Here is a 13,250-nt window from a genome sequence, read left to right as displayed (position 1 = left end):
CGACTGGTCCAGTAACACCTGAAGTAGAAGGCTCCAATTTCACTGTTCGAAGTTGCCTAGCGTTCTTGGAATCAACTGATCCAATTTGGCCTGGAGAAGAAGGCTCTGATTTCACTTTTCGAAGTTTCCCAGTAGAGCTTTGAGTAACAATGGCGTTCTTGGAATCGACTGGACCAATTTCACGTGAAGAAGAAGGCTCCAATTTCACTGTTCGTAGTTGCTTTGTAGAACTTCCAGTAACAATGGCGGCAGACTCCACATTTTCCCTTTTAACTGAACCAATCTGATCAGTAGAAGGCTCCGATTTCACTTTTCGACGTTTCCCAGTTGAGCTTTCAGTAACAATGGCAGGAGACTCCACATTTTCCCTTTTCACAGAATCCATTGAAGAAGATGCGCCACCGCCGCTATCAGAAGTGTGTGTTTCAGGTGAGTGAGGAGGACCAGGTTCAGCCCTCATTCTTAGAGAAGTTCTTCGATTAACAATGGCGGGTGACTTCTTCTTTGCTCTTTTCTTGGGAGCCATGGGAGAACAGAGCTTTCTTTTTCTTCTTCTTTGTTGACAGTTATGGCTATTGACAGAAAACAGAGCAAGTTATATATAACTAAACTTTTTGGCGCCCAATTCAAATTGATAGAAACAGAGCAACTTATCATTCGAGTTGTGGATTGAAGTATCGAAGTTAGTCTATTGTTACGATGTATTAATATATTAAGTTTTGATATAAAATTTCGAGATTTGAAATTTAGAAAATAATAACATAAGTTATGTAATTGATGGTATCATTGTACCTTTTCAATATATGATGTATTACGATAGATATTGAATCGAATATCTTTTCGATAGATATTGTATTATGATATCTTTTTGATATACGATTTTTCATGATACAATGAATACGTTAAAGAAATCACATACATTTTTGATATTTTATGTTTGGAAGACTTCACTTCAACGAGAGTTTTGCCATTAAAAGAAAAAATATGTAGATACACTTACTGTTAATTAAAAAATTTAAAAGTAATGGAGTCACAACGTGGGAGAAAAATTCAAATAGTATATATATGATATAATTTTTTTAAAATCAAATACAATCTCTAATTATGCGTGAAATAGGAAATTGTGTATAATTGTAGCTTTTAGGTAATTATTTTAAAATAGAATTTTAAGGAGTAAATATGACTTATATTTCCTTTGTTGCGTAGATTTTCCTTCCTTTTTTTCCTATTATTTTTTTTGTTATTACTATAATATAATGTTATGAACAAATACTATAATGTATGAACATATATCAAATACCAGTCCATTGGACTTACTCAAAGAAAGCAAAACATATACAAGTATAGTTATAAGAGTTCTTTTAATTATTTTTTAATGATCTATATATAAATAATCGACTGTCGTGATCAATTATAATACAAAAATAATAATTATTGATGACAAATTTAATAATAAATCATGATAAATTTGTAAACACGAAAATAACAAATTAAAAAAACAATATCAAAGCAAGCAATATTAAGATCGTCAAATACATACATTTGTGATTGCAATGAATGAAAAGTATAAAAGAATAGACCTTACGTAACTTGAATTTGAATTTATCAAATATCAATATAGATATCAATATTGAATTAAAAATAAAATATAAATAAAAATATAGACTTAAAAAGAGTTAAAGTTTTCAAATTTTAAATATTTGACTTCACAAGATTAGTTGGCAATGTGAGTCAAATCCATTTTTCAACAAAAATGAATATATATTATTTTTTCTTAGAACATATATATTGTCCGCATGACATGCAATTTAATTATTGGTGACAAAATTTTGGACCAACTTTCCCTAAATAATAATAATAATAAAATTAAGGATCATATATATTTCTGATTTGCTGATCTGTGATATGTGAATGATTAATTATGGCAAGTAACAATTCATTGTCATTAACCTTCCAATTTGCCAACTCCATATTATTCCATGAATCATGAATGAATATATATGTTTTGATAATATTTTGTGAGATTCATAGTTAGGACTAGTATTTATTTGTTAGCAATAATCGGTTATCAAATCACTTAAAAGATAATTATAAATAATTTTTTTTACACAAATATTACCTAATTGATAGCCCCAAAAGACGATTTTTTTTTTTTTTACATAAACTAAACTACATTGATATATATATATATGTATTACTATCCATGCATGTAACTTAATCTTATTGAAGAGTATTTATATTTTTTTTTTAAAAATATTACTCTTTCCGTTTCATTTTATGCGACACTTTTCACATTTTTAAATTCAAATAAGTCTATCTTTAATCGTAAGTTTGTCATAGATCCTTTTAACATTTTGAATTATCATTTATTATAACTTATAGTACTCTTTACGTAGTTTACAAATATATAAATTTCCTTTCGAAAAAATTGAAGATTCCATATGCAAATCTCCGGTCAAAGTTAAACTGTTTAACTCTCGAAAAACGAAAAGTGTCACATAAAATGGGACAGAGAGAACATATCTTTTTAATTTATTCCTAAGAGCTCCTACCTTTTTGCTTTCTTGGTGACTCAAACTAATAATTTTAAAGTTGAAAGTGAGAACTACTTACCATCCGAATAACTCATTAAAAAAATTTACTCACACAATCGCTAATTTTTTTTGTTTTGTCTTGAAAATGTTTTCGCTTTGATCTTATACTCCATCCAATCACTTTTACTTATCCATAATGAATTTCACACTTTTTTTCTAAGCAAAAAAGAAATAAATAAAGTGAATAGATAAGTAAAAAATATATAATACGATATCAAACATCACGCGAAAAAGTTTATATATTTACAACATATGTCGAATTAAACCATAAACAGTGACAAGAGCCATGACAAGTGAATGATCAACATGAGGCTCCACCACTAGACTTAATACATCATCCCCAAACTTAACTGCTGATGATGATTGCTTTTGTTTAACCTAAAACAAATAAATAAACAAAATCAAAAGTCAATTATACTATAGTATTAACATTACTGTAATAAATTACACAAATAAAATAAAATTAAATAACGAACCTCAGCAATAAGTCTGTTTTCTTTGTTGATAATCTTGAAGCCTAATTTGCCTCTTAAAGCAATAATCCTATAGTTATTTGTATCACATCCAAAAATAACACCATAATTTAAATCTCCTATGAATAAATTGCGAATTTTTTTCACTTGAAAATATGGTGTCTCCTCATCCATCTTATAGCCATTCCAATGTCCAAAAATTGACAATTTCTGGAAAAAGAAATAATAATTAAAAATCATTCAACTAATAAGCAAAAGATTACAAGTGTGTTGGCCACACATGACGGTGCGTGTTGAAAAATATAATTGAATAAATAAAAGTGTAGGTAATTCTACTTACGTTGAACTTGAGTTTTTAAATGAAATTGTCACGCAGTTTATCATACAGGTCTTTATCGCCTTACCTTTTTACGAAGAGAAAAGAGAATTGTTCCATGAAGATCCATGAGATGAACTTGTTTGCTACATTTTTTGCTATAATTGTCTATTCTATAAACAAGTTGACCTTTTGAGTTAAAAACAGCACATCCATTTCCATGGAATACAAGTGATTTCATCCATAAAGTAAATGTTTCTCTTTTTGTTGTCACATATTTACTCATACAAATTGAAGAACAAGAAGAAGATGATGATGTTTGAGGGTAAATTCTTGCCATTGAGAAAGCTTTAGAGAGAATAAAAATTGAGTTTGTGATAGAAGATACCTTTAAAGAGACTTAATTATATATATATATAGTGAGTATTTCAAGAAAAGTTGTTGAAAAAGTACCACTAAGATAATTAAACTAATTATTGGTATGCCCCACTTAAGAGTGAATAATGTCAAAGGTTTTATTTTTTAAAAATAAAACAAAATTGGGGGTAAGGTAGGAAATCAAAATTTTATAACAACGTAAAAGCTTAAAAATAACACAAAGATCTAATGCAGTTCAGCTATACCTAATCTTCCTAGTAAAAGTAGGGAGTTTTCTATTGTGAAAGATAAATAAAAAGTTTACGATACTTTAAAATTTTTAACTACATACCTATATATAGATTCTAAATAGACTTTAACCTGTAAAGAAAATATTTATCAAGTCTTATAAGGACACAATGTTTCCTATAAGGGGTTATGAATTTCCTAAAATATATAGGAAAAATTTAAGACATAATTAACATATAATTTGTCACTAATTTTCCACTCTAGAAAATAATAACAATATCTTTACTAATATTAGTATTTAATCCTTTTTAATTTAAAACAAAAGAAAAACTATTCCTATATGAATTTGACTATAAATCTTAAATAGACATGCATGATTTAAATACACTTACAAAAATTTGATTTTCTATAACTATGAATTACTTGATTTGTGCAAAGTCCATAAACTAAAACCAAACCTTTTCTTTACAATAATATAAATAATAATTAACACTCTCCATCTTCTTTCTTTAATGAATTAATTATTATTACTATTATTAGTATTTCTTTGTTCAATAAGGGTGGCCGCCTAGAAAAATAATGGAAAAAAGATTGTAGTGATCACGTTTAATAAAAGCATACATTTATTTATTATATTTGGGGAAATGAAAGGTTTATTTTGTCATTCATTATGTTTGCCATTAAGGTTTCGAGACAATATTAATTATTGTTAAATATACTATATTTAAATAAAAACCCACGCCCATTTTTTTTTTATATATTAGTATAGTTTATCTTTTGATGGTACTCTTTTGATTGTTACTAATGGTGATTTTTTTTCTAGTTTTAAAAGCGTTCTTGTCCCAAGAAAAAGAAACATTTATTTGTTGCTTTATCACCTTGTCCATTATTTTTAGGAAATTATTTAACTTATTGTGATACTATTTGTTGGGTTTTATTTATCCCGATTTCTTACCATAAATAGATTTTCCTTTTAGAAAAGGTTTTGGTTTAAATAATTTTTTTTCTTGTAGGAAAAGGTTTATAAATAGAGGAATGTTCCTTCTAACTTAATCAGCATTCACAATGTAATCTTAAAGGCTTTGAGAGTTTTGGTTAGGGGGAGAATTTATGGGTCACAAGTTTGATACGTCATAACTTGTGTGAACCTCCCATGTATTCTGAGTGAATTTGGTTGAGGTTGTTTCCCTCTGTATTTTGTACTCTCATATTTATAGTGGATTGCTCATCTCCTTTGTGGACGTAGATCGATTGACCGAACCACGTTTAATCTTTGTGTCTTTTGGTATATTTCTCGTTGTCTTCTTACTCGTGGTCTTTTGAGGTTTGCTTTGCCAGCTTCCGCATATATACCTGCTTATTTACGATCCTAACACCATTGAGGATAACAATTAGGCCACAATACTTAAATAGGATGGAGCGAGGTGGATTAAAATTTTATTTTCAAAAATTAGATGAGTTAGAATATGTGATAGGGGTTTATGTTCAGGCTTATTTTTTCAATTTACGTGATAAAGTTGTATGCTTTCTTAAACACGGGATAAGACTGAATCTAAACGGGATTGAGCATTACTAGAAAATAAGAAATTAGTGACAGATAAAATTTTATAGTTAAACAACTAAAAAATGATGTTGATTATGGACCATGTGACGAATTATAAGAGATCAAGTTAGTAATAAATGATAATAAAGTTTGTAATCGTGGAAAAATAAAAACATAATATCAATCCCTAGTTGCACTTCCATGACCTGTATATGGTTATATAAATTTTTAACGTTAATCCAAATTCCATTATTTTCACATTTCATCAAACAAAATTTTGAAAAACCTAGATATGGGTTATTATTTTTTTTCTTAGAAAAGGAAAGCGATTGCATTAGAGAGTTATGGTTACACATGCGAGAGAGTTTTACAATTTTATAATAATCTATTTATTTTTTAGATTAGCTAGTCATACGATTCAATAAGAAATATGTTTGTCCGTCAATTCAAAATAATTAACGGAGATGAAAGTTGGAAAAAAAAGTTCGATTTGAAAAATAAGAAAATTTCTATATTTTTTAAAAATGAATCTTGTATGATTCGATTTATTAAGGTCTTGTGTGTTGGATCTTAAAAATTTGATTGCCCCCAGTGAAGGGGTTATTAACTATAATTATTATTAATTAATTTTTCAAAAGACTTGATTTATTCTAGTTAAGAAAGTAAGTTGTATGATAATGTAACTCATTGTGAGAGATTAATTAACTACGAATATTTCATTACAGAAATAGAAATAGATCGAAGAAATATTAAAGAGAGATAATTAGATAGGATATGATGTAATTTTCTTTAAGCGAAAAATTTATTAAAAATAACTTCTCTATCTTTTTAACACCATGCTCCTACATTTTCCAAATTACACTTTATAGAATTACATCAATTATATTACTAATGTTATTGTTGTGAAATTAACTTTGAACTTTTATAATTTGTTTTGTCATTCATTATGTTTGTCCCTATAGGTGTTATGGTTGGGAGACATTATTTTTTTTCTATTTAAAGAATAGCTAGCCCCACTTTTTTTCACTTTTGTGCAGCAGAATTGATTTATTTATAGTTTATAATTTTTGGTTTGTTTTTATTAGTGTAATATATATAATAGACTAAGAGCCTGTTTGGTTCAGCTTAAAAACTTGTCAAACTGACTTAAAAGCTGGTTTTTGACTTATTTAGCTGTTTGGCAATACTCAAAATAACTTATTTTAAGTTAAAAAAAACTTATTTTAAGCCAAAAGTTAAAAGCTGGGGTAGGGGTGTTTTTTTTTTTAGCTTATAAGCTGTTTTAAGTTGACCACATTTTTACTTTTTTGCCCTTAATATTTTTATACAATCTCCAAATTACCCACATAACCCTAACATCTCTATCTTTCATTTTTCCCTTTTCACGTTTGACATAGCAACTTCAACACTTTTATTCAAATGCATAATTGCTTATTTTAAAAATAAGTTTCAGCACTTTCAAAAGTATTTTTTTAAAGCTCCTTTTATTAAGCCCATCCAAACGGGCCCTAAAAGCTCCTTTTAGGGGTTTTTTGGATTTTTAAAGCGTGTGATAAAATATTGAGTAATTTTATCAATTCAAACTCTACAAACGATTTATTGAGTAATTTTTTCTTTTGGTACTTTTACTAGGTGTATTTGTTTCAAAAAAATTATTAAAAAGTGGCAAAACACTAAATCGATTTGAAACGTTGGTCAATCACATCTCACCTCGTATGGGGCGTGATATTTTTGTTGAAGTTGAAATTTAATAATTGAATTTTGAAATACTGATTTTTAAGATTTAAAATTGTATTTGGACATATATTTTATTACTGAGTAAAAGCCTTTATAATTCGAAAAGGGGTTTGGACTAGTTTTTTAAACTCAAAAAAGAATTAAAGATAGATTTTCAAAATGAGATCCTAATTCTAATTTCTATGATCAAACACAAAATTAATTGTTACTTCTTGATCTTCTTAATCTTCGATAGAAATTCTAAAAAAGGATTTACACTTAATTAGAAAATAATGAGGAGCCACTTAAATGATTATTATTTGAACATATTTGACATTTTTACTTTCTCATACCCACAAAGTATATGAGAAAATTGTTTGATGGGTTATGCTGAATAGAGATGGGATATATTGTGAGAAAAAGAGAGAAATTTTTTGATATAATTTAAGAAAGTAAGAAAAGAATTGTTGAATTTTTTAGTTGAGAAAGAACAAAAAAAAAAAAAAAACTTTCGAATTTTATGGAGTGAAAGTATAGATAACGACAAAAAAGAAAAGAGATTTGTTTTAAAAAAGTAAAGAGTTGTTTTGTGAATAGAAATAAAATAAGATGAAAAAACTTTGAAAGATCTAAGGTGTCGAAAGTTATGTTTTATAGAGTGAGAATAGAGATTAAAAAATTGTATTTTAGATTCGGTATTATATGAGAAAATAAAATCGTTATTTTTACGAAGAGATAAAATAAAATAAAAAATATTCAATACCATCTAAATTAGAGATTGAGAGAAAAAAATTCGATATAATCTAAGAAAGTAACAAAAAAAAATTGCCACGTTTTTTAATAGAGATATAATAAGATGAAAATAACTTCGATATAATCTAGTATTGTGAAAATTATGTTTTATGGAGTGAGAATAGAAATAAGGACAAAAAAAAGGATATGTTTATAGATTTTAATATAATTTGAGAAAGTAAGATGAATTTTTTCTTACATGATTTGTGATAGAGATTGAAAAAAAAAAGAGAATTTTTTTCAATATAATCTAAGAAAGTAAAAGAGCTTTTATGCGGTTCTTTAATATAAAGATATGTAAGATAAAAAAATTTTAATATGATGGACGAAAGTTATTTTTTTTCTCACCATGATATTATAGGCTACAAGCCTCCAAAAATAAACAGTTTCTTTCGAAATAGTATTATTTGATCTAACTTTAAAATCTGCCCCGCTCGTTCTACATAGCAAGCTTTAAATTTCACACATCGTATTCGTCCCGCCTTATTGTCATCTCTATCGTTCATTGGCCATATTTCATTAATTAAGATAATTGTTTTTAATATGGTGTCCTTAGGCTAGTAAGTCATTCTCAACAGATTGTTTTCAAAACCATGCCTTTAGGCTAATACTTTCTCCGAATGAGAAGATTTTTTTAAATCCATCCTTTTACATTATTACTTTTTTGATCACATTCGATAAAAAATTTATATTATTAAATATAATTTTCTCACGAAATCAATTTATTAGTAAATCGTAAACGACTATAAATATATAGTGTGAAATAAATTTCTTATCGTACAAAAACATTATCAAAATATCAGTACACAAATAATGCACAGTCCAAATAATTAGTCTCAAATGTATGTGAGGTCAATTGAGTTGACTTTCTATAATATTTAATTTTTATTTGTTTTTGATTCAATTGTTTTTCACGTTGTTTTGTGTTCACAACACGATTTTCTCGTGTGTTTGGCAATATCATAAGTTTTTATAGCTTATAAGCATTTTAAAGTTGATTATTTTTTTTAAAATAAAATGAGAAATTATTTCAAAAATAAATAAATATAGTAAAACTTGTTATAATTTGAACCCTTATTAATAAGATAAAAGTTTCTGTGACCAACCAACCGAGTTACTAAAACCCTTCTATATTATAATTATATTGTTATTATTAAAATTAAACGTGTTCACCAACGAAGTAACCCCTTAGGTTATTGGATTAAATTTACACAATTAGTGACTTTTTAATTGTAATAACAAAATAACTATCATTTAATTAAGTTAGTCCGTAAGGACCACTAATTTATAGTTTTGTGTTTGTACGTTCACACATATGTTTAATCAAATTATGAGAAAAAATCTTAATTAATATGCTTGTACACAATTATTTAATCATTGTTTAGTATGTATGTCCACATTTCAAATTAAAACGTGATTAGTACTTCTTGAATTAAAGTCATTTTGTGATTAGTAATATGTACTTTGCTCAATTATATTTGTAATTCAAATCATTCTCTTATAATGGTGATATCTTTAACGTGACTCAATTGATTAATTTTTATTCTACTATCATCAACCATTAAAGCATTAAATCTGGCAAATTTTTCTATGACAAAAAGGTCTTCGATTATTGCAAAAGAGATTTGATGATTATTATGAGTTATGAAATTATGTAGAACACAATTTTAGTTCATTCTCATAACCTATTACACAATAAATTGTATTATGTTATTTGATTAGTAAAAGTAACAAATTATTACTTGTTACTTTAAAATTTCATATGGAAATAACTTGGCCACAAATTTAAATAATTTATATTAACCTGAATTCTAACTATATTTTCTAAGGAATGATTCCATCCTAGTTGGATTCTAAATATTTTTATCCATCAATTTCATTATTAAGATGAGTTGAATGATAATTAAATGACAAAAATATGAATAAAAACATTTGTATGAGTAGTTATTTCAACCTTTTGATTATTTTGTAACGAATAAAATTATGAAAGAGAAGATTTCTATGATTTTCTAAATATTCTGCTAGAGGATAAAATATATCTATCAGATTAATTTTAGGTTTTATCTTAAGTATTGTTACGTTTGTCTTGATATCAATATATTTAATAAAAGCATTTCAATAAAATTAGTTATCAATTTCACATAGTAATATTTTTTTATATAATATTGAGGATTAATTTAATTTTATAAGATATAACTACATGTTTGTAATACGTTACTTTGGATATCGTTGTAAAAACTTTATTAATTAATATAAAATTTAAATAATTTAATTTAAAGTTCTAAAATATTTATGTTGAACAATAAATAGTTATCATTAATTGTCAGGCACATAGTGTATTACAATAATGGATAATAAAAGGGAAAATTGCATTTAAACGATACACATCCGTGATAGTCATAACTTTACGAGAAAAGGCTATAGATGTTTGCTCTTTTATGTTCGTACACTTTGTGTTATTTTGGTTAATCTAATTACAGTAATAAATACATTACTTCTTCTTGATACACGATCATTAAATTAATTTATAATAGCTAAATGCAATATAAATATCGTTAAATTTCAGTATACGTATGTAACATCACATCACTCTAGCAGCCATATTGAATGTTCAAACACACGTTATTGTTATAAAAAGATTTGATCGACTTGAAAATATATATACACATAGGCAAAATTGTCAAAACAAATGAATATCTAACATGGTTCATTGGAGGATCAAAATAAATTTTGAACTATTAATATATCAAATAAATACAACAAAATAGTCAATATAATTATATATTTTTTTTAATGTCAAAGGTATAATCACTTTTTAACAATTCAAAAATGATAATTTTTTGTCACTTTGTTGAAATTTGTAGCAACTTCTTGTAGATTTTTTCAGACCCCAAATTATTTTTTTCATCAAAAGTCATTTGGTAGCTTGTCATTTAATATTTTATATCTTATTTTTGCTTATCCTCTTTTCAGGTAAAAGTACTGGTAATTAATTTTATGTATCTTGTTAATATATGTTTGCCTTGCAAATTTGTCTTATAAAGCATAACTTGTGATTTATGTTTTTAGCCTTTTAGGAAAATAACGACTTCTCTAGTTAGAGATAATATTAGAATTTTTTATAATATTATTGTTGAAATAATATTTTATATTTACAATTGCGCTTTTTCTTTGTAGGACATATAAGTCTCTTCATATTTCGCTTTTTTCCAAATTTCTTTTCATTACCCAAATGCCTCTTAATAAATGAATCCCGCATGAGTAATTTTCATTTGGCTTAAGTCATTGATAGCCCCTTAAAGTTGTCCGCATAATTCATTTAGACACCTCAATTGAGCTCTTACCTATTAGACATTTTAATATTAATAAATATTTATCTACTGAACATAAAATAACAACTACCTTTATAAATATTGTACGTGTAATGCACACTCATTATCTTGACAAAATTACGAATAGAACTACGACACGTGGCATATGGGCCCATAATTTTAATTTTGAAAAATAAAGAATATTTTCCTACCTTTAATAATATATAAAAAATTAAATGGATAAAAAAAAATCTTTCCCCCCAACCCCACCCCTACCTAACCTCCACCCCATCTAACTTAATTTCCCTTTTTTCTTCATCTTCTTCTCTGTTGTTTCACAATCACCATTTCTCTGCATAACAAAAAAGAAAATGCCTAATCCCATATCAGTACGAATTCATCCACCAAATGTTTTCCTCTTTCATTTTCTTCATTATATGTTATTCCTCCGACGACTATCCCGATTTTGTAAATATAATCGACCTTGATAAATTATTTTGAAATCGACAACAAAGAGAAATTAAAATTATATCAAATATTTTATAGCATTTCTAATAAGTTTATGAATGGTGATAGTTGCTCAATTGGAGTTATTGAAAATAAAAATGTACAGATATTGGTCAATTTTTTAACTCCAAATGGTCTATTTTTTCTTCTTCTTGAAAATTCAACAGGTACTTTGTTTACAGAAAATGAAAAAAAAAATGAATCATAACAAAAGGCAGAGAAATTTGAAGTTTTTAAAATGGTGGGTTGATGCTTTCACTGATTTTGAACAATCTTCATCATTTTTCTTCAAATTATCGTCCTTGTGAAGAGAAATTCGAACTTTGGATACAGAAGAGACGGTTGCGATGGCGGCAGCAGAAACAGAGGCTGCTAAGAGAAGTGATTTCTTCATGTTGTTTTTGGATGGAAAAATAAGGGATTTTGGGGAATTGAATGGATGGTAGTTTAAATGGTGGGTTGAAGGAAGATGAGTGTGGGGTTTTTTTTTTATGATTAAAAGATTTATGTTTAATTAAATTAATTTTTTATATATATTTAGTCAATGCATGCCAAGTGTCAATAAAGTAGGTATAAATATTTTTAAAAAAAATTAAAAAAATGCATTCACGCGCTCAGCAGTGAGATACACTCATTTTGCCACATCAGCGTTTTGTGTTTAATAGGCACATTTTTTGATAATTTAGGTGTTCAGTAGGTATAAGTCCTAGTTCATGTGTCTAAGTGAATTATGTGGACAACTTTAAGGGGCCGCAGATGACTTAAGCCTTTTCATTTTCATTTTCTTTATTTGTGCTTCATGACTTCTTTCTTTAATTTCTTTACTTTGTTAATATCGTGGCAAATTAATTTTTAGTAATTTAATTACTCCATTTCTTATATTTAGCTACAAAATATATTAGAGGTACAATTTTTTTTAAAAAAATAATTAATTTGACTTTTGAAATTCTATCAGTGTCATATAAATATGAATAGATTGAATAACATGTGTTATTAAAAATTACATAAAAGATATCATAAATCACAATAATTAGCAATTGAAAATATTTTGGTTTGCTCTCTAATTTCATATGTACAATTTATAAGAAGTGTCATATATTATTTGAATATGACGCCAAAAGTTATAAAATTCAAAGTAAATTAATAACTGAAAATATTTATGAGTATTCACGTTAATCGAAATGAGAGTAACATACATTATTTTAAAATAGCACAAAAATCACAATAAATTATAGCTTTAAAACTATAAACAAAAAATAAAAAAATTAAAATGGTCGATTTTTCAAATTCCGCTTATAACATATAAATTGAGATAAAAATAATGACATATAGTGAAATCGTGCTGAAACACACCAATATCTAGTTTTTATGTAAGCATCTAATTATTATTGA

At 26.6% G+C, this 13,250-nt stretch overlaps 1 protein-coding gene across 1 annotated transcript; it reads right to left on the bottom strand.

Moving 5' to 3' along the window:
• Window positions 1-2,837: 2,837 nt before the first annotated feature.
• LOC107006991 (protein LURP-one-related 4-like) lies at window positions 2,838-3,742 on the bottom strand. Its single transcript, XM_015205478.2, has 3 exons — window positions 3,472-3,742; window positions 3,071-3,277; window positions 2,838-2,972 (listed from the first exon to the last, which is right to left on the bottom strand). Exons 1-3 carry the CDS (start codon window positions 3,721-3,723, stop codon window positions 2,838-2,840), a joined length of 594 nt encoding a protein of 197 aa, XP_015060964.1. The 5' UTR covers window positions 3,724-3,742.
• Window positions 3,743-13,250: the final 9,508 nt, after the last annotated feature.

The sequence above is a fragment of the Solanum pennellii genome, chromosome 12 (genome assembly GCF_001406875.1).
Source record: "Solanum pennellii chromosome 12, SPENNV200".
Lineage (NCBI taxonomy): Eukaryota > Viridiplantae > Streptophyta > Magnoliopsida > Solanales > Solanaceae > Solanum > Solanum pennellii.
The sequence above is the reverse complement of the archived record's forward strand: the minus strand, read 5'-3'. Positions and strand labels throughout refer to the sequence as shown.